At 49.6% G+C, this 20,850-nt stretch overlaps 1 protein-coding gene and 1 long non-coding RNA gene across 9 annotated transcripts in view; one reads left to right on the top strand and one right to left on the bottom strand.

Annotated features, from left to right (window-relative positions):
• The window catches only part of PPRC1 (PPARG related coactivator 1), a 33,657-nt gene that overhangs the window by 836 nt on the left and 11,971 nt on the right, over positions 1-20,850 (top strand). For 4 of the 8 annotated variants that reach the window (XM_015148057.3, XM_077947290.1, XM_015148059.3 and 1 more), the window contains exons 1-4: positions 14,883-15,064; positions 19,683-19,871; positions 20,453-20,599; positions 20,712-20,813. In XM_015148057.3, the coding sequence (XP_015003543.3) occupies positions 14,912-15,064; positions 19,683-19,871; positions 20,453-20,599; positions 20,712-20,813 (591 nt within the window). In that variant the 5' untranslated portion in view covers positions 14,883-14,911. Of the gene's footprint in view, positions 1-14,882; positions 15,065-15,575; positions 15,686-19,185; positions 19,287-19,682; positions 19,872-20,452; positions 20,600-20,711; positions 20,814-20,850 lie in introns of those variants that run through there. The other 4 variants (XM_077947293.1, XM_077947294.1, XM_077947291.1 and 1 more) reach the window with 3 other exon arrangements.
• On the bottom strand, positions 412-13,388 carry LOC144331296 (uncharacterized). The gene is made up of 2 exons (XR_013398334.1): positions 13,251-13,388; positions 412-2,904 (listed from the first exon to the last, which is right to left on the bottom strand). It is a non-coding gene; the product is annotated as an uncharacterized LOC144331296 (long non-coding RNA).

Below are 20,850 nucleotides of genomic sequence, written 5' to 3' on the forward strand. Positions count from 1 at the left end.
GGGGAGGGCTTGGAGGCGCAGCCGCGCGCTCGGTGTCCGTCCTCCGGGTGCCGCCGGGTGGGGATCCTGGCTGAGCCGGAGCGGGAGCCGCGGCTGGGGGAGGCGGAGCCGGGGTGGGCAGTGTGGTGTAGCTCTCTCCACCCCGGACTGCGCTCCGGGAGGGATAAGGGACTGCAGACCCCCCTGCCCGTGCTCCCTGCTGAGATGCCAGCCTTCTTCTGGAGGCCCCTTGTTTCGCGTCCCTACCCTAAGCTGGGTGGGTAAAGAAGCATTCTCTTAATTCTTGTAGCAACCCCTCAACTCACCCCCTCCCTAAATTAACCACTCCTTTGACTGCGAAACCAGTTGGGACTAGAACTACAAGGGTTAATTAAGTGGGGTCCCCGCCCTCCTCCGCCTAAGGGCTTGGGATCTGCGTTTTGCTGGGGGGAGGGGGCTGCGGAATGACCACCAGATTGGATTACGGAGGGGCAATACAAGGCCATCCTTCCTCCTTGCAGACTGACGCATCAGTCAAGACACTCTCCTCCCTTCCCCCCTTTCTCCAGCCTTGGCGCCGTCACCTCCGTACCAACCCCCCAACCCCACCGCCTCCGATCCCCCTGCCTGGAAGCTGCTCTCCTTTGAGGGCTTCGGAGATGAGAACAGGAAACAGGCCCCTCCAGTGCCCCCTAACCCAGAGAGGCAGAGGCTGTGGGCTGTGGGGGGTTGGATGGGAGATGATATGGATGGTCAATGTAAGGAACACTCCTTCCCCTGGGAGGAGCCTCCCAACCTTCAGTCACACTTCAAGGACTCCCCAACCCAGCCCTAGGAGGGGAGGGGCTCCATCTCCATCCCTTCCCAAAAGCTCAGCTTTAGCTGCCTCATAAACAGGAAATACCTATTAGCCAGGAGGAGGGAAGGGAGGGGAGCCGCCTGGAGTAGAGAGTTGACCCCCTCCCTTCTGGGGTCCCCGGCTGCTAGCTCTTCTTTCTTAAGCTTCAGGATGGGCTCCAGGGATAGACGATGGAGACTTGGACTAGTGTCTTCTCCTTGGGGCATCTTGCCCAGACTGGATAGGGGGTTCTCCTCTTTGTTACTTAGAGGGGTATTGGTTGAGAAGGCTGTTTGGTTCCCTCACTCTGGCTCAGAGTCTGCACAGCTGGCTTGACTGGCTGGAGGAGGGTTACAAATGCGGAGGCTTAAGTGTTTATGAGACCTCTTCTCTCCACCTTAGGTTTTTGCTGAGGGAGCATGAAATGATGGAAGGGTGCAGAGTTCGGGGATTGAAAAGAAGGCCTGCCTAGGAATGGAGACCCTCCCCACCATGTGTTTAGGATGGGGCATAGGGGAGCTCTACATTGTGGAGTCTCCCACCCCCAGGTTTCCCCATCTCCACCCCCACCAGGAGCAGAGAGGACCTGACTGAAGCCATCCACACTCACACAAGTATTTTCTTGGCAGCATCCCCTGCCTGAGTGCACCCCCTCCCTGCATTCTCCCAGACAAAGGGTCAGCACTAGAGGGAGTAGAGAGAACCTAAGGCAACAGAACACTGGCCTGGAATTGTGGATACCTAGGTTTGAACGCAAGATTTGCTCCTCATTACCTGAGTGATTTGAGACAACTGACCACCCCACCTGGAACACTAGCTTTATCCTCTGTAATTGGTACCTATGACTTAATGAGAATCAAACTAGACAATGTACACCCAGTCATGTAGATATGTGTTCCTTTCTGTTTGTTTTTTGTTTTTTGTGTTTTTTTTAGATTATCCAATTCTAAGAGTCAGGAGGGGGCTGGATTGGCGGGACAATTTGAGATGGTGTGGAGGAGGGGGAATACCTACCTTGACCTCCTTCTCTCTTTTCTGTCCATGAATTTGCCTTCCTCCAATCCTGTGACCACTTGCCCCTAAGGCCACTCATTCCAAACAACTAGCTTGGTCAGATTCCATGGTGACCAACACAATGGTGATCATCTGGGTGGACGGGGGACTACAACTCACCCTATAAAGGTCTTTGCCTCCTGTGAATCTGAGATTTCCCTGTCCTAGATTACATATGTGGAAGGTAGAAGCTTAGGAAGGAAGAAAAAACTGCCTTACTTGAGCATGCACTAGTGCCAGAGACTGCCCTAGGCCTTTTACACCAGCCGACTCATTTACCTTTCATGAGGACCTTTGGAAGAAGGTGCTATCACCTCCATTGAACAAGTAGGAAAACAAGTTCAGAGATGATAATAAATTTGAACTTGCCTGTAAAACACTGTTTTCCCTCTTCACCTACTAGTTAATGCTTCCTTAACACCTTAGTTCTAGCTTCACCTTCTCTGGGAAGATTACCCTTCCCACTCCCACTGACATTATAGCCCAGTTACCCGTAAGGAAATACCATCTCGGTACTGTTGAACGGGTGGTTAAAATAAGTGATTGGGGCTCCTAGAGGAACTCCATTTAGGGAAGTTAGTTGACTTTGCCAAGGTAACAGAGCTAACAAGCACTTGACCCATTGCTCCAGTCCTTGCCTTACCTCTAGTGTGGATCAGACCTGGGGATGGAGAAGAGAACATCTTTGGAGCATCTCTGGGAATTGTGGTATAGGCAAAAATGGGAAGAAAGGTCACAGACACCTAGCAGACAGATAGGATGTAGTAGGAAGGGGGTGGAGTCTATGTGGAGGGAGGGTCTTTAACTTAATGACAATGTCCTGGAGGGCTGGAGGCTTAGCTGATTTGTAGGAATGGGTATAAGCGCCCAGTATTCTCTCTCCCTCTGTGTATTTGTGTGATAAAATTCACGTATCATAAAGTTAACCGGTTTTTTTTTTTTAGAAGGAGTCTCATGCTGTCGCCCAAGCTGGAGTGCAGTGGCACGATCTCGACTCACTACAACCTCCACCTTCCCAGTTCAATCAATTCTCCCTGCCTCAGCCTCCTGAGTAACTGGGCTTACAGGGACCTGCCACCACGCCCAGCTAATTTTTGTATTCTTTTTAGTAGAGACAGGGTTTCTCCATGTTGGTCAGGCTGGTCTCCCAACCTCAGGTGATCTGCCCACCTCGGCCTCCCAAAGTGCTGGGACACCCGGCCTTTTTTTTTTTTTTTTGAGATGGAGTTTCGCTCTTGTTGCCCAGGCTGGAGTGCAATGGCGCAATTTCATCTCACTGCAACCTCCGCCTCCCAGGTTCAAGTGATTCTCCTGCCTCAGCCTGTCGAGTAGCTGGGATTATGGATATGCACCACCATGCCTGGCTAAAAGTTAACTATTTTTAAATGATCAGTTCAGAGGTATTCTAGCTTTTTATTTTTTAATTTTATTTTTTTAAGACAGAGTCTCGTTCTTGTCACCCAGACTGGATTGCAGTGGCGCGATCTTGGCTCACTGCAACCTCCGCCTCCCAGGTTCAAGCAATTCTCCTGCCTCAGCCCCCTGACTAGCTGGGATTACAGGCACTGCCACTATGCTTGGCTAATTTTTGTATTTTTAGTAGAGACGGGGTTTTACCATGCTAGACAGGCTGGTCTCGAACTCTTGACCTTGTGATCTGCCCGCCTCAGCCTCCCAAAGTGCTGGGATTACAGGCATGAGCCACCGCCCCCGGCCTTATTTCTTTTCTTTTTTTTTTTGAGACAGTCTTGTTCTGTCGCCCAAGCTGGAGTGCAGTGGTGCAATCTCAGCTCACTTTAACCTCCACCTCCCGGGTTCAAGCGATTCTTCTGCCTCAGCCTCCAGAGTAGCTGGAATTACAGGCATGCATCACCACACTTGGCTAATTTTGTATTTTTAGTAGAGATGGGGTTTCACCAAGTTGGCCTCTAAGTGATCCACCTGCCTCAGCCTCCCAAAGTATTGGGATTACAGGCATGAGCCACTGTGCCCGGCCCTTTTTTTTTTCTTTTGGAGACTGAATCTTGCTCTGTCACCCAGGCTGGAGTGCAGTGGCATGATCATAGGTAACTGCAGCCTCAAACTTCTGGGCTTAAGCAGTTCTCCTGCCTCAGCCTCCCAAGTAGCTAGGACTGTAGGTACACGCTACTGTGTCTAACTAACTTTTTTATTTTTTGTAGAGACAGGTTTCTTGCTGTTAGCCAGGCTGGTCTTGAACTCCTGGCCTCAAGTGATCCCCTGCCTTGATCTCCCAATGTGCTGGGATTACAGACATGAGCCACTGCCTGACCCTGGCCCTTGTTTTTGTTTTTTATTTTATAGTCTTGCTGTGTTGCCCAGGCTGGACTTGAACTCCTGGGCTCAAGCAATCATCTTGCCTCAGCCTTCTGAGTATCTGGGACTACAGGCCCGTACTACACCAAGCTTCTAGTATTTTATTTATTTATTTTTTTGAGACAGACTCTCGCTCTGTCACCAGGCTGAGTGCAGTGGCTGGATCTCAGCTCACTGCAACCTCTGCCTCCCTGGTTCAAGTGATCCTCCTGCCTCAGCCTCCCGAGTAGCTGGTACTACAGGTGCGTGCCACCACACCCAGCTAATTTTTTTTTTTTTTTTGAGATGGAGTCTTGCTCTGTCACCAGGCTGGAGTGCAGTGGCGCTATCTCGACTCACTGCAACCTCCGCCTCCCGGGTTCAAGCAATTACCCTGCCTCAGCCTCCAGAGTAGCTGGGACTACAGGCACACGCCACCATGCCTGGCTAATTTTTTTGTATTATAGTAGAGATGGGGTTTAACCATGTTGGCCAGGATGGCCTCTATCTCCTGACCTCATGATCCACCCACCTTGGCTTCCCAAAGTGCTGGGGTTACAGGCATGAGCCACCGCACCTGGCCCAATTTTTTGTATTTTAGTAGAGATGGCACCATGTTGGCCAGGATGATCTTGATCTCTTGACCTTGTGATCCGCCCACCTTGGCTTCCCAAAGTGCTGGGATTACAGGCGTGAGCCACTGTGCCCAGCTGCTTCTAGTATTTTTCAATAGTAGTCATTAGTGCAAGATGCACTCTGGACACAGGCAGGAGGTACTGAGAAGAGATTAAGATTAGGAAAGGAGCCGGGCGCGGTGGCTCAAGCCTGTAATCCCAGCACTTTGGGAGGCCGAGACGGGCGGATCACGAGGTCAGGAGATCGAGACCATCCTGGCTAATATGGTGAAACCCCGTCTCTACTAAAAATACAAAAAACTAGCCGGGCGAGGTGGTGGGCGCCTGTAGTCCCAGCTACTCGGGAGGCTGAGGCAGAAGAATGGCGTAAACCCGGGAGGCGGAGCTTGCAGTGAGCTGAGATCCGGCCACTGCACTCCAGCCTGGGCGACAAAGCGAGACTCCGTCTCAAAAAAAAAAAAGATTAGGAAAGGAGCCGGGCGCGGTGGCTCAAGCCTGTAATCCCAGCACTTTGGGAGGCCGAGACGGGTGGATCACGAGGTCAGGAGATCGAGACCATCCTGGCGAACACGGTGAAACCCCGTCTCTACTAAAAAATACAAAAAATTAGCCGGGCGAGGCGGCGGGCGTCTGTAGTCCCAGCTACTCAGGAGGCTGAGGCAGGAGAATAGCGTAAACCCGGGGGGCGGAGCTTGCAGTGAGCTGAGATCCAGCCACTGCACTCCAGCCGGGGCGACAGAGCCAGACTCCGTCTCAGGAAAAAAAAAAAAAAAAAAAAAAAAAAAAAAAAAAAAAGATTAGGAAAGGGAAACAGAAGAGGAGCCTCACAAAAAGGCAGACAGCAGAAGCAACTGGCTAGACTCATTCCAATAGAAGTAAGCCCCCTGTTTGTCCCAACTCCTATAACTGCTCCCATCCAATTCCCTCTGCTGACCTTGGCCTTCTATGTTTTCTCTTATATTTCTCTCACCCTTGAAATTCCTTCAACTAGTTATTGGCATCGCTCTTTCTTTTCTTTTTTCTTTTCTTTTCTTTTCTTTTCTTTTCTTTTCTTTTCTTTTCTTTTCTTTCCTTCCTTCCTTCCTTCCTTCCTTCCTTCCTTCCTTCCTTCCTTCCTTCTTTTCTCTCTCCTCTCTCTCTCCTCTCTCTCTCTCCTCTCTCTCCTCTCTTTCTCTCTCTCTTTCCCTCCCTCCCTCCCTCCCTCCTTCCCTCCTTCCCTCCTTCCCTCCTTCCTTCCTTCCTTCCTTCCTGACAGAGTTTCACTCTTGTTGCCCAGGCTGGAGTGCAATGGTGCAATCTCAGCTCACCACAACCTACGCCTCCCGGGTTCAAGCAATTCTCCTGCCTTTTTGTATTTAGTAGAGACGGAGTTTCACCACATTGGTCAGGCTCGTCTCAAATTCCTGACCTCAGGTGATCTACCTGCCTTGGCCTCCTGGAGTGCTGGGATTACAGGCATGAGCCACCGCACCCGGCCTGGCATCGCTCTGTCTTTCAAGGATGAATCTTGACCTGGATGCTATGGCTCACACATGTAATCCTAGAAACTCAGGAGGCTGAAGAGGGAGGATCACTTGAGCCCAAGAGTTTCAGACAGCAGTGAACTGAGATTGCACTACTGTACTTTAGCTTGGATGACAGAGTGAGACTCTGACTCAAAAGAAAAAAAAAAAAAGAATCTTTTTCCAGACAGCAGATGATATTATGTCTTATTGACAGCCAAACCTCCAGCATCTAACAGAGTGCCTGGAACCTAGTTTGTGAACCATAACTTTTTTTTTTCTTTTTGAGATGGAGTCTCGCTCTGTTGCCCAGGCTGCAGTGTGGTGGTGCGATCTCAGCTCACTGCAACCTCTGCCTCCTGGGTTCAAGCGATTCTCCTGCCTCAGCCTCCCAAGTAGCTGGGATTATAAGCATCCACCACCATGCCCAGCTAATTTTTATATTTTTAGTAGAGACAGGGTTTCACCATGTTGGCTAGGCTGGTCTCGAACTCCTGACCTCAGGTGATCCACCTGCCTTGGCCTCCCAAAGTGCTAGGATTACAGGTGCAAGCCACCACGCCCAGCCGTGAACTGTAACTTTTGTTGAATGATTACAGCAATTTTTATAGGTCATCCCTTGCCCTGACACGTGACTCCTCCCCTCTTGTCCATTTGCTATCATCATCACCATCATTATTTACAACCATCAGTTGTTTTTCTGCCAAAGCAAGTTTCTCAAAGTATGTAAGAAATTCCCTGCCGGGCGTGGTGGCTCACACCTGTAATCCCAGCACTTTGGGAGGCCGAGGCAGGAGAATCACAAGGTCAGGAGTTCAAGAGCAGCCTGGCCAACATGGTGAAACCCCGTCTGTACTAAAAATACAAAAAAATTAGCTGGGTGTGGTGGTGGGCACCTGTAATCTCAGCTACTTGGGAGACTGAGGCAGGAGAATCACTTGAACCTGGGAGGTGGAGGTTGCAGTGAGCCCAGATTGCGCCACTGCACTCCAGCCTGGGTGACAGTGTGAGACTCTGTCTCAAAAAAAAAAAAGAAATTCCCAGGAAAGTTGTTAAACATGGAGAAGGCACCACCCTTGGATGAACTAAATCATATTTCTGGAGAACTAAGGAATATGTTTTAAAAATTATTTTATTTATATATATATATATATTTTTTTAAATTGAGACAGAGGCCAGGCATGGTGACTCAAGCCTGTAATCCCAGCACTTTGGGAGGCTGAGGTGGGTGGATCACCTGAGGTCAGGAGTTTGAGATCAGCCTGGCCAACATGGTGAAACCTCATCTCTACTAAAAATACAAAAATTAGCCAGGTGTTGGGGCACAAGCTTGTAATCCCAGCTACTCAAGAGGCTGAGGCAGAAGAATTGCATGAACCTGGGAGGCAGAGGTTCAGTAGGCCGAGATCATGCCACTGCACTCCAGCCTGGGCAGCAGAGTGAGACTCCATCTCAAAACATAAATAAAATAAAATAAATTGAGATAGAGTCTTGCTCTGTCTCAAGGTTGGAGTGCAGTGGTGCGATCTCGGCTCACTGCAACATCCACCTGCTGGGTTCAAGTGATCCTCTTGTCTTAACCTCCCAAGTAGCTGGGATTATAGCCACGTGCCACCATGCCTGGCTAATTTGTGTTTTTTTTTTTTTTTTTTTTTTTTTGAGACGGAGTCTCGCTCTGTCACCCAGGCTGGAGTGCGGTGGCCGGATCTCAGCTCACTGCAAGCTCCGCCTCCCGGGTTCACGCCATTCTCCTGCCTCAGCCTCCCGAGTAGCTGGGACTATAGGAGCCCGCCACCTCGCCCGGCTAGTTTTTTGTATTTTTTAGTAGAGACGGGGGTTTCACCGTGTTAGCCAGGATGGTCTCGATCTCCTGACCTCGTGATCCGCCCGTCTCGGCCTCCCAAAGTGCTGGGATTACAGGCGTGAGCCACCGCGCCCGGCCTAATTTGTGTTTTTTAATAGAGACAGCGTTTCACCATATTTGCCAGGGCGGCCTTGAACTCCTGACCTTAAGTGATCCACCAGCTTTTGCCTCCCAAAGTGCTGGTATTACAGGAGTGAGTCACCACGCCCAGCCAATTTTATCTATTTTTAGAGACAGGATCTTGCTGTGTCACTGAGGTTGGAGTGCAATTATAGCTCACTGCAGCCTTGAACTTCTGAATACAAGCAGTCCTCCTGCCTCAGCTCCCAAGTAGCTAGGACTATAGGCATACACCATCATGCCCAGCTTTTTTAAAAATTTTTTCTTTTTTTTTGAGACAGTTTCACTTTGTTGCTCAGGCTGGAGTGCAGTGGCATGATCTTGGCTCACTGCAACCTCCGCCGCCTGGGTTCAAGCAATTCTCATCCCTTAGCCTCCTGCATAGCTGGGATTACAGGTGCCTACCACCATGCTCAGCTGATTTTTTTTTTTTTTCTTTTGAGATAGAGTCTTGCTCTGTCGCCAGGCTGGAGTGCAGTAGCGTGATATCGACTCACTGCAGGCTACGCCTCCCGGGTTCACCCCCCATCCTCTTGCCTCAGCCTCCAGAGTAGTTGGGACCACAAGCACCCACCACCAAGCCCATCTAATTTTTTGTATTTTTAGTAGAGACAGGGTTTCACCGTATTAGCCAGGATGGTCTCAATCTCCTGACCTCGTGATCCGCCTGCCTCGGCCTCCCAAAGTGCTGAGATTACAGGCGTGAGCCACCGTGCCCGGCCAAATTTTTGTATTTTTAGTAGAGACAGAGTTTCACCATATTGGCCTGGCTGATTCTTTTACCATATAATGTTCTTTGAGTAGCTAGGTAGGTCTTCCTTGTGTTCAGGTCTTCAAATGTTTCCTCCTCAGAGGCTTCATAATATAAAATTATTCCCTCTTATCTTTTACACTTAACATCCCATTATTTTCTGACAGCATATATGGCTCTCTGAAATTGTTTTAATTCTTTGTTTACATGAAGATTGTTTCCCGAAGAGAATGTAAGCTGCATTTTGTTAAGGGGAGTTTTTTGTTTTGTTTGTTTTTGATCCATTTTGTCATTGCTGTAGTGCCTGGCATATGGAAGGCATTCAACAAATAAGCGATTATGCTGGTTTAATTCACATAGAAATATACGTCACATGAACTGGGGATTTTTGTCTCACTTGATCAATACACTTTCTTCCCATAGAAAATTATTATTATTATTTATTTATTTTGAGACAGAGTCTTGCTCTGTCGCCCAGGCTGGAGTGCAGTGGCGTGATCTCGGCTCATTGCAAGCTCTGCCTCCCGGGATCAAGTGATTCTTGTGCCTCAGCCTCCTGAGTAGCTGGGGTTACAGGCATGTGCCACCACGCCCGGCTAACTTTGTATTTTTAGTAGAGAGGGGGTGTCTCCATGTGGTCTGGCTGGTCTCGAACTCCTGACCTCAGGTGATCCACCCGCCTCTGCCTCCCAAAGTGCTGGGATTACAGGTGTAAGCCACTGTGCCCGGCCCTATTATTATTATTATTTTGAGACAGAGTCTCACCGTGTTACCCAGGCTGGCGTGTAGTTGCACAATCTTGGCTCACTGCAACCTGCGCCTTTGGGGTTCAAGTGATTCTCCTGCCTCAGCCTAGTGAGTAGCTGGGACTATAGGTATACGCCACCATGTCCAGCTAATTTTTGTATTTTTAGTTAAGAGGGGGTCTCACCATGTTGGTCAGGCTGGTCTTGAACCCCTGACCTCAAGCAATGCACATGCCTGGGGCTCCCAAAGTGCTGGGATTACAGGCGTGCACCACCATGCCTGACCTCCATAGAAAATTATAAGTCAGTTATTATAATCAGATGAGTATTTGGCGAGCATGGAGTCAGAAAAGGACAAACGATTGGAGGTTCCCAATTTTTGGTGGCCTGTGGCTCTAAGGTTTTCCTTCATGGTTGTTAGGAATGCATTTAAGGACTAGTATTCACAACACCCCGTTCAGGTGGCACTGAAGACCCAGAGATAGATTTTATGGAGACACCAGACTTAGATGAATAGATTGTTTTTTCAGATGCTGAATAAAGCAAAAAAGTGGCAAATGTTCTGCTTTCTTTTATATTAGTCTTCCTCTCAAAGCCTTATCACCATAAACCAGTAGCATTTTATTTATTTTTTTATTATTTTTGTTTGTTTGTTTTTTGAGACGGAGTCTCGCTCTGTCGCCCAGGCTGGAGTGCAGTGGCGCGATCTCGGCTCACTGCAAGCTCCGCCTCCTGGGTTTACGCCATTCTCCTGCCTCAGCCTCCTGAGTAGCTGGGACTACAGGCGCCCGCCACTGCGCCCGGCTAATTTTTTGTATTTTTAGTAGAGACGGGGTTTCACCGTGGTCTCGATCTCCTGACCTTGTGATCCGCCCGCCTCGGCCTCCCAAAGTGCTGGGATTACAGGCGTGAGCCACCGCGCCCGGCCACATTTTATTTATTTTTAAAAAATTTTTAGGGCTGGGCACAATGGCTCACGCCTGTAATCCCAGCACTTTGGGAGGCCAAGGTGGGCAGACCACGAGGTCAGGAGATGGAGACCATCCTGGCTAACATAGTGAAACCCTGTCTCTACTAAAAATACAAAAAATTAGCTGGTCGTGGTGGCAGACACCTGTAGTCCCAGCTACTTGGGAGGCTGTGGCAGGAGAATGGTGTGAACCCGGGAGGCTGAGCTTGCAGTGAGCCAAGATCGCGCCACTGCACTCCAGCCTGCAGTCTGGGCGACGGAGCGAGACTCCATCTCCAAAAATAAATAAATAAATATATATATATATTTTTGTTTTCTATTGAGACGGAGTCTCGCTCTGTCGCCCAGGCTGCAGGCTGGAGTGCAGTGGCGCGATCTCAGGTCACTGTAACCTCTGCCTCCCGGGTTCCAGTAATTCTCCCTGCCTCAGCCTTCCAAGTAGCTGGGATTACAGGTAGGTGCCACCACACCCGGCTAATTTTTGTATTTTTAGGAGAGACAGGGTTTTGCCATGTTGACTAGGCTGGTCTTGAACTCCTGACCTCAGTGATCCGCCTGCCTCGGCCTCCCAAAGTGTTGGAATTACAGGCATGAGCCACTGTGCCCCGCCTTAGAGCATCTTTTGGAATATGTATCTTCCACACAGGAAAAACTGTGCCATCTGTATTAACCTTGCTGGCTGCTCATAGGCAACTTTATTTCAAACTTTAGTGTTGCTCCTCATATGACTATTTTATAGAGAAAAGTGTGAACAAGACTCAGTTTCCAAATGAGTGGCTTTTAAAGCCTTTTTGGGAAGACAAAATTAACTCACCTGAAACAACTAATTAAGAAACAACTAGGCCAGGCGCGGTGGCTCATGCCTGTAATCCCAGCACTTTGGGAGGCCGAGACAGGCAGATCACGAGGTCAGATCAAGACCATCCTGATTAACATGGTGAAACCCCGTCTCTACTAAATATACAAAAATTTAGCCAGGCCTGGTAGCGGGCACCTGTAGTTCCAGCTGCTGGGGAGGCTGAGGCAGGAGAATGGCATGAACTCAGGAGGCGGAACTTGCAGTGAGCTGAGCTCGCGCCACTGCACTCCAGCCTGGACGACAGAGCAAGACTCCGTCTCAAAAAAAAAAAAAAAAAGAAAGAAAAAAAAGAAAGAAACAACTAAACAGAGCTGGGCACGGTGGCTCACACCCGTAATTCCAGGACTTTGGGAGGCTGAGGCAGGCGGATCATCTGAGGTCAGGAGTTTGAGATCAGCCAGACCAATATGGAGAAACCCCCCTCTCTAATAAAAATACAAAATTAGCCGGGCGTGGTGGCACATGCCTGTAACCCCAGCTACTCAGGAGGCTGAGGCACAAGAATCACTTGATCCCGGAGGGCAGAGGTTGCGGTGAGCCAAGATTGCGCCATTGCACTCCAGCCTGGGCAACAAGAGCGAAACTCCATCTCACACACAAAACACAAAACAAAAGAAACAACTAAACAGCCAGGCACACTGGCTCACACCTGTAATCCCAACACATTGGGAGACCAAGGCAGGAGGATCTTCTGAGGCTAAGAGTTGGGGAACAGCCTGGGCAAGATGTGAGACCCCCCAGACCCCCCCAAAAATTAGCTGGGCATGGCTGGGCATGGTGGTTCACCCCTGTAATCCCAGCACTTTGGGAGGTTGAGGTGGGCAGATCACGAGGTCAAGAGATCGAGACCATCCTGGCCAACATGGTGAAACCCTGTCTCTACTAAAAATACAAAAAAAAAATTAGCTGGGTGTGGTGGTGGGTGCCTGTAGTCCCAGCTACTTGGGAAGCTGAGGCAGGAGGTGGAGGTTGCAGTGAGCCAAGATCGTGCCACTGCTCTCCAGCCTGGTGACAGAGCGACACCCCATCTCAAAAATAAATAAATAAATAAATAAATAAATAAATAAATAAATAGCTGGGCATGGCAGTAGTACCCAGCTACTCTGGAGGCTGAGGCAGGTGGATCCTTTCAGCCTGGGAGATCACAGTGAGCTGTGCTATCATCCGCCACGACACTCTTGCTCACTGCACTCCACACTCCAGCCCTTGGTACAGAGTAGAACCCTATTGTCTCTCTAACAACAACATCAAAAAGAAACAACATCTAAGAAAAGGTCCAGAAAAGGTCTTCTCTTTTCATGAACATTTGTGAGGATGTATAGTGATGCAATATTTCCAAAGGGCAATTTTCTACTGTATTTCAAATACATGCATTGTTTAACTCAGCAAGTGAATTACATGGAAACTATTCTATAGAAAAATTGCACAAAAGTGCAAAGATACATGTACATGACATATGCAAGGGTGTTCATCATAACAATATGTAATAGTGAGAAACTGTAAAGAAAAATATTATTTATTTATTTTTGAGAAGAAGTCTCACTCTGTCACCCAGGTTGGAGTGCTGTGGCATGATTTTGGCTCACTACAACCTCCACCTCCTGGGTTGAAGCGATCCACCTGCCTTGGCCTCCTGAGTAGCTGGGACCACAAATGTGTGCCACCACGTCCAGCTAATTATTTAATTTTTGGTAGAGATGGGTTTTTGCCATGTTATCCCGGCTGGTCTCCAACTCCTTAGTTCAAGTGATCCACCCACTTTGGCCTCCCAAAGTGCTGGGACTACAGGTGTGAGCCACGAGTCATGGCCAGAAACAACTTAAATATAATTTAAATAATGATACATTCAGCCGGGCACGGTGGCTCAATCCTGTAATCCCAGCACTTTGGGAGGCCGAGACGGGTGGATCACGAGGTCAGGAGATCGAGACCATCCTGGCTAACATGGTGAAACCCCGTCTCTACTGAAAAATACAAAAAACTAGTCGGGCGAGGTGGCAGGCGCCTGTACTTCCAGCTACTCGGGAGGCTGAGGCAGGAGAATGGCGTAAACCCGGGAGGCGGAGCTTGCAGTGAGCTGAGATCCGGCCACTGCACTCCAGCCTGGGCGACAGAGCGAGACTCCGTCTCAAAAAATAAAATAAAATAAATAAATAAATAAATAAATAAATAAATAAATAAATAATGATACATTCATAAAATAGAACTGGTGCTAAAGGCTCAGTAAATATTTAGCTAGTGAATGGATTAACATATTGTTACATGAAAAAAAGCAAATCGTAAAACCATATATACAGATTGATCCCATATTGAACAAAAGACCAGTTTGTGCCCCTATATATTTTTCCATTCATAGAAAAAAGTATCAATGCATACACACTAAAAGGAAGAAGGGGGTTAAATCTACATTTTTTCCTCTAAACAGTTTTGTACTTTTTGAAATTTTTTTGTGCTTTGTAATAAAGTTATTTAAAATAGAAAAATAATATGAAGTAGCTTTTAAGTGGCAAATGAATGAAGAGTAGAGACAGTGATGGACTGTAGAAATACAGAGCGGGATCCCTCTTGACTAGGATAACCAAAGCCTTTCCTAGATTAAATAAGACATGAAATCCTTTGAGGTTCAAGTATTCCAGGCCGACAAATAGGCAGGAGAACACCTGTTGTCTTTAGGGAACAGCAAGGAGACCTGGATCAGCAAGAAACAAATTTGATAGAGAAGGCAACCTAAGTTTCTGAGTAGCAGCAGAGAGGGCAGAGAATGCGATCTTTTCCGATTAAATTTGCAGTACTGCCGCAGTATGGGATTAGGTGAGGATTAGCGTTTGGAGCGCAAGTGCCCACTAGGGGGTGGTGTTTCAAAAACATATATAGGCCCACTTCGACCCATTTGGACTAAGGTGAAAGGAACGTACAGCAGGTAGAACGACGAAGAGGACGTTCCAACAGTTGGACAGGTTAACCACAATAAAATACGCAAATATTAACTTTCCCGCTTACTGCTAGCGCTCCCTAAATCGGTATCCCAGTGTACCACGAAACTAAACCCTACAGGATGTCTAGAGCTAGTGCCAAACGGTCCCCACGTAAAGCGACTACTACTCCCAGGAACCTTCGCGCGAGGCCAGGTCCTTCTTCCAGGGTGCAAGTGGGTCTCGCCGCACGGCCCTCTGGGATTCGTAGTCTTGCAGTGTCATTCGGGAGTTGTAGTTCCCTTCCCACAATCGGCTGGGCGAGGCGGCGCCGGCGATCAGAGCAGTGCTGGGTGTTCAGGGGCCAAGATGGCGGCGCGCCGGGGACGGAGAGACGGAGTCGCGCCGCCCCCGAGTGGGGGCCCCGGCCCGGACCCTGGCGGGGGAGCCCGCGGCAGCGGTTGGGGAAGTCGAAGCCAAGCGCCGTATGGGACTTTGGGCGCTGTGAGCGGCGGGGAGCAGGTGAGAGGCTGGCTGGCGGCCCGCGGTTGGCAGCAAAGCGGTGTGTGCCGGGCGGTGACACGTGGACGCCACAGGAAAGGGAGGAATCGCCTGGGAGTTGATGCCGGGTGGCCGCGGGAGCCGGGCCGGACCAAGAGGACCCTAGGCCGTTTGCTGGGGGTAGGCGGGCAGAGGCAGCGTCTCTACGGCCATTCCTGGGGGACGCCGGAGGGGCAGAGCCGGGTGTCGGAAACATAACCCGCGGGTGGGGGTCAGGGGTTCGGACTTGGGGTCGAAGGCTGAGACCTCCCTGTAAGGATGCCCAGTGGGGCTCCCTGAGCCCGGCGCCGCAGTTCCCTTTTCGGAGCCACGTGGGGTGGGGGGAGCAATTTTCCCGGGAGAACTTGTCTGCCTCCCCTCCCCCTCTAGGCGGCCCGGGCATCCACGTGGGTCGGGCTCCTGGTGGAGGGGGGCGCAGGCTGCGGGTCCACGTGGGGGCGGGGAAGGAACGTCCACGTGGCTCCCGTCCCAGGCTGTCGGGCATCTAGTATCGGCCTTGGAGCCTCGCTGACGCGAACTGGGTGTGTCTCCACCGGTCCCGCCATCTCCTGCCGGGGCGAGAGGCCCGGGCCGGGAAGGAAGGTAAGAGTCAACTTTGTTCAGAGCCTTGGAGATTTTTTTTCCCTGCTGCTTGGGTGCGCAACGTCTCTCCACTGCTGATGGTGAAGGACTCTCCAGATGTTCCGGGTGTTTGTTCCCTGCGGATGGCGGAGTGTGATGGGGAGGGTAGAGGGCTGAGGCTGAAGGGTTGTGGAGGAGTGGGTTTGTGGCGCTTCTGTCTGACCGGCTTGGGGTGGGTAGTGAGTCACGGGCATTGGCGTTTTGGTTGCTTTGCAGTCTTGCCTTATTAGTGATTCAAGGAGCATGAGGAGTGTCAACATATACCTGGGACAAGGTTAAGAAAGGGAAAGGGAATCCTCTTCTCTCCTCACTTTTTCCTCCAGCATCTCTTTTGGGAAGGCATGCTCCTGTAATCTGACACACAGAAACTGGGGTGGTCCGTATGTAAGGCTCTTTGGATATTTTGATGGGGATGGGAAAAGTTGGAGGCGGTTTGAGAACTATTCAACATGTTGTTCAGCAGTTGAACATCTACTGGATGAGGGGGAATTCTGTTAGATTTTTTTTCTTGGCTTTCAAAAAGTGTTATTGTCCTACTCTACAGTGGAGGGCTTCTTAGAAGTTTCCACCTAGGGTGGAAGGGGCAGGAATTAGTTTGAACTGTTATCTCAAACAATTAAACTGAGTCCTTGACAGCGTTTTTTGTGTGTTACTAGGTGGGAGTTGGGCTGCAGGCTGCCTGGGTAATGTCAGGTCCGGGAGACCAATCCAGGCCCTTGCCCAGGGAAGAATGGTTTCTGGGACAAGAATTTGGGAGCGCTAATCCCTTCTCCCCTACTTTCTCAGAGGTCACATCTTTCGGGGCTGGTGCTGCCTACCTACCAGAGCCCCAGGGACTAGGCTGGAATCTCAAGACAATGCCTAGCTCTCTATGAACCATTCATTTCCACCTCCATCAGGTGTCCAGTCAGAGAGACGCCCTCACACCTGACCTCACCCATCACTCAATTCCCAAATAGCACAGGGAGAGGCAGGAAGGATCCAAGGTCGAGCTCTAATAGGCATTAAGTGGTAATTTGGGATTGGAGAGGATCTCATGGAGAGATTGTCATTCCCTTCCCCCCAAAACCAAAGATGGGTATATGTGAGCTGGTCAGTCAACCAGTTATTTATTGAAATACCATTGGCCGGGCGCGGTGGCTCAAGCCTGTAATCCCAGCACTTTGGGAGGCCGAGACGGGCGGATCACGAGGTCAGGAGATCGAGACCATCCTGGCTAACACGGTGAAACCCCATCTCTACTAAAAAATACAAAAAACTAGCCGGGCGAGGTGGCGGGCGCCTGTAGTCCCAGCTACTCGGGAGACTGAGGCAGGAGAATGGCGTGAACCCGGGAGGCGGAGCTTGCAGTGAGCTGAGATCCGGCCACTGCACTCCAGCCTGGGCGACAGAGCGAGACTCCGTCTCAAAAAAAAAAAAAAAAAAAAAAAAAAAAAAAAAAAAAAAGAAATACCATTATGTTTAGGCACAGGGGATACACAGGTAAACCACACAAACATGGTCTTTATTCCTCAGGATCTATGTTTGAATTAGGATAGAACATGATAAATAATAGTGAATGAGACAAAAGTGCAGGATATTTGGGCTTATGTAATTGGCAGTAGTGATCTACTTTGCAGAGTCTGGGAAGGGACATTTAAAGCTGAGATGTTAAGACTGGAAAACCTTTAATCAGGGAATAGTGAAGGCCTCAAGGAGGAAGAGAGCATGGCTTATTGGAGAAACCGAGACCTGTACTGCAGAGTAGTGGGAGAGGACACGCTGGAGCAGAAGTCTGGTGGGGAAGACTTTGTAAGCTATATTAAAGAGTTTAAACCTAATCCTAAGAGCAGTAAAATGCCATTGAAGGGACTTAGGGAGGGTCTCAGGCAGTGATCAGATATGCATTTAAAAAGCTTCTGGCTGTTTTTGAACCCTGGAGGGAGAAGGTTTGGTGGGGGAAAGCTAGTTGGGAGGTTTTTGAAGTTAGAGGTGCTGATGGCTGGCTCACTTTTAGCCTGGGCTTAGCACTTGGATGATCTTGGTACTCTGGGAGCTGTGCTATTTGGGAATTGAGTGATGGGTGAGGTCAGGTGTAAGGGTGTGTCTGAATGGACACCTGATGGAGGTGAAGATGAGTGGTTCATAGAGAGCTGGGCATTGTCTTGAGATTCCAGCCTAGTCGCTGGGGCTCTGGTAGGTAGGTGGTGGCAGAGGAAGTGGAGTTGCAGCCTCTTGGCTCATCCTGGAGTGTTTGCTGAGCCAGGTGCTATTCAGGTGCAGGTTTGTAATTATAGGATTGTGAAGGCCTGGGAGGAGTTAGTGCCTAAAACCTACCACCTTTCACTTATTCTCTGGGCCTGGCCTCCTAACGCGTCCTTAACCAACCTTTCCTTTCCCTGGGCGTTGGTACCCAGCTCTGTTAGGAGGGTATATATTGTGGTGGTGGTGGGGGGGGACACCTGTTGCTTTTTTCTTTTGGAAGTGGTGCAGAATTTCACTTTGCAGAAGGGGAAAAGAAAAGTCTTGCCTGTCTGTATGTGATCCTGTTCTCAGGCCTTTTTACTTCATGTTTCCTATACAGTAGTTTCCCCTTATCCACAGTTTCTGTTAACCTGCCGTCAACTGGGGTCTAAAAATACGTGAGTACAGTACAGTGAGATATTCTGAGAGCCAGGGAGAGACTACATTCATGTAACTTTTATTACAGTATATTGTTTTAATTGTTCTATTTTATTATTAATTTCTTATTATGCCTAATTTATAACTTAAACTTCATCGTTGGTAGGTATTGTATGTATCAATACATACCAATGTATTGGTAGTATCTGTGGTTTTAGGCATCTACTGGGGGTCTTGGAACTTATCCCTCTAGGATAAGGGGGGACTACTGTAGCGGAGATCCCTGTGGCTCTGGCCTCACCACTACCATTCTAGTCCCTTCTGGCCCTGCCAACACCCACACTCTTGACAGGTCTGGGCGGGCTGCTTGATGCCTAATACAAGAGACCATAAATGCAGCTAGTTCTTAGAGGAGTGTCGGGCGGGGCCTTTCCATCTAGGGAATCAAGCTTTCTCTTCACTTGCTCTCACCTGCTAGGAGTGGGGAAGAGGCCCTTTGCTTGGAATTACCATTGAGAGGTTGAGTGTCTCACCGTTGAGCTTTCAAAATAAGTGTCAGCCGGGCGTGGTGGCTCGTGCTTGTAATCCCAGCACTTCCGGGGGCCGAGTCGGGTGGATCACTTGAGGTTAGGAGTTTGAGACCAGCCTGGCCAATATGGTGAAACCTTGTCTCTACTAAAAATACAAAAATTAGCTGGGCATGGTGGTGGGCGCCTATAATGCCAGCTGCTCCGGAGGCTGAGGCAGGAGAATCGCTTGAACCCAGGAGTCCAAACCCGGGAGTTTCACGGGGCTGGGGGTAGTGGGGTGGGGTGTGATTGCCAGAAAACTTAATGCTGCAGAAAAGTCTATGATTTTAGAGTTGTGAGGAGAGATCACCGTGGGCTGGAAGCTGGGGTGTCTTCTTGAAGAAGATAGGATTTGCACTAAGCAGAGAGCAGAGACCTAAATGGGGTTTGAGGTAGGTGAGGTTGTGCAGCTGCAGCTGTCTCTTTGCTGACCTCTTTTGCTTTGGTGAGCCCCTCAGACTGTTATTTTCACTGCTGCCAGTAGATGATTCTGAACAATCTTGATTTTTCTGATGTTTTTACTCCCGGGTTTTAATCTCCTGTGACTTTAGCTGTTTCTGGTTGGAGCCGAAATGTTTTTCTGCCCCAGAAGGTCCTTGAAAACTGCCATCCTGGCTGGGGCTTTTGCTCGTAGGTTGTGCTTCTCTGCCCTGCTAGCCCGGAAGTTTGGCAACAGTGGGGCAGCTGCTGAGTTTGGGCCCAGCAGTGGAGGGTACCTGATTTATGGAGCATACCAATCAGCTGCTGCCAGAGGGCTCATACCCTTCTCGCCTTCTTCTCTGCTCCAGGTGCTGCTGCACGAGGAAGGGGGTGATTCTGGCTTTGTTAGTCTGTCTCGGCTGGGCCCATCTCTGAGGGACAAGGACCTGGAAATGGAGGAGCTAATGCTGCAGGATGAGACGCTGCTGGGGACCATGCAGAGCTACATGGATGCCTCCCTCATCTCCCTCATCGAGGATTTTGGGAGCCTTGGAGAGGTGAGCTGGGGCTGGGCTTGGATATCTTCAAGCCGGAGCTTTACATGGGAGGCTCTAGCTAAAATTCTTGGCATGGCTCTGCTCTCCCAGGACTTTAGCTTCTTCCTGGGTGCCCAACCTGAACCCTTCAAGTGTATTTTTTGTCTCTAAGAGGGAAATAGGCTGCAGGCTGCCAGATTATGTCCCATGTAAGAATTCCTTGCCTAACTTGGACTGTAGTCCAAGGCCTTTCCCACTGTCTAGGCCCCTGAACTGCATGTCCAGAGGGTTCTGATCTCTGTTTTTGAGGTCATTTCTAGCCTAGCCGATGGTTGTCTGCTGAGCGTCCCACATCTTATTTGAGGGTAGGGGAATGTGTGAAGCCCAAGCTTGAGTCAAGTCTGACAGGTCCCTGTTGACACCAGAGAGCTGGTGGATGGTAACTGAGATCGGAATCTATGCCTTCTGGTATTCAGATCCCTCTTGCTGCCCCATTAGCTGAGTTGAACCTGGGAGACTGATTCTTTCGATATCCAGTCCTTAGTGGCATAGTAGGTCATTAGGGATGTTGGTAGGACCTTCTGGTTGTTTTTCTGGAGCAGAGCAGGTTATCTCTGGAGGACCAGAATGAAGTGTCGCTGCTCACGGCTCTGACGGAGATCTTGGACAATGCAGATTCTGAGAACCTTTCTCCATTTGACAGCATTCCTGATTCGGAGCTGCTTGTGTCACCCCGGGAGGGCTCCTCTGTGAGTGTGGGACCAGGGGAAGGGGATTGGTATGAAGTTTAGACCCATGCCTGTGGACCTACTCATATAGCTCTGAAGCATAGACTGATCTCAGGTCTTTCTTTCCTCTTAGCTACACAAGCTGCTTACTCTCTCTCGGACACCTCCAGAACGTGACCTCATCACCCCAGTTGACCCATTGGGGCCCAGTACAGGCAGCAGTAGAGGGAGTGGGGTAAGCCTGACCTAGGGGGCTTCAGAAACTCCCAGGT

Source organism: Macaca mulatta, chromosome 9, assembly GCF_049350105.2.
Source record: "Macaca mulatta isolate MMU2019108-1 chromosome 9, T2T-MMU8v2.0, whole genome shotgun sequence".
Taxonomy (NCBI): Eukaryota; Metazoa; Chordata; class Mammalia; order Primates; family Cercopithecidae; genus Macaca; species Macaca mulatta.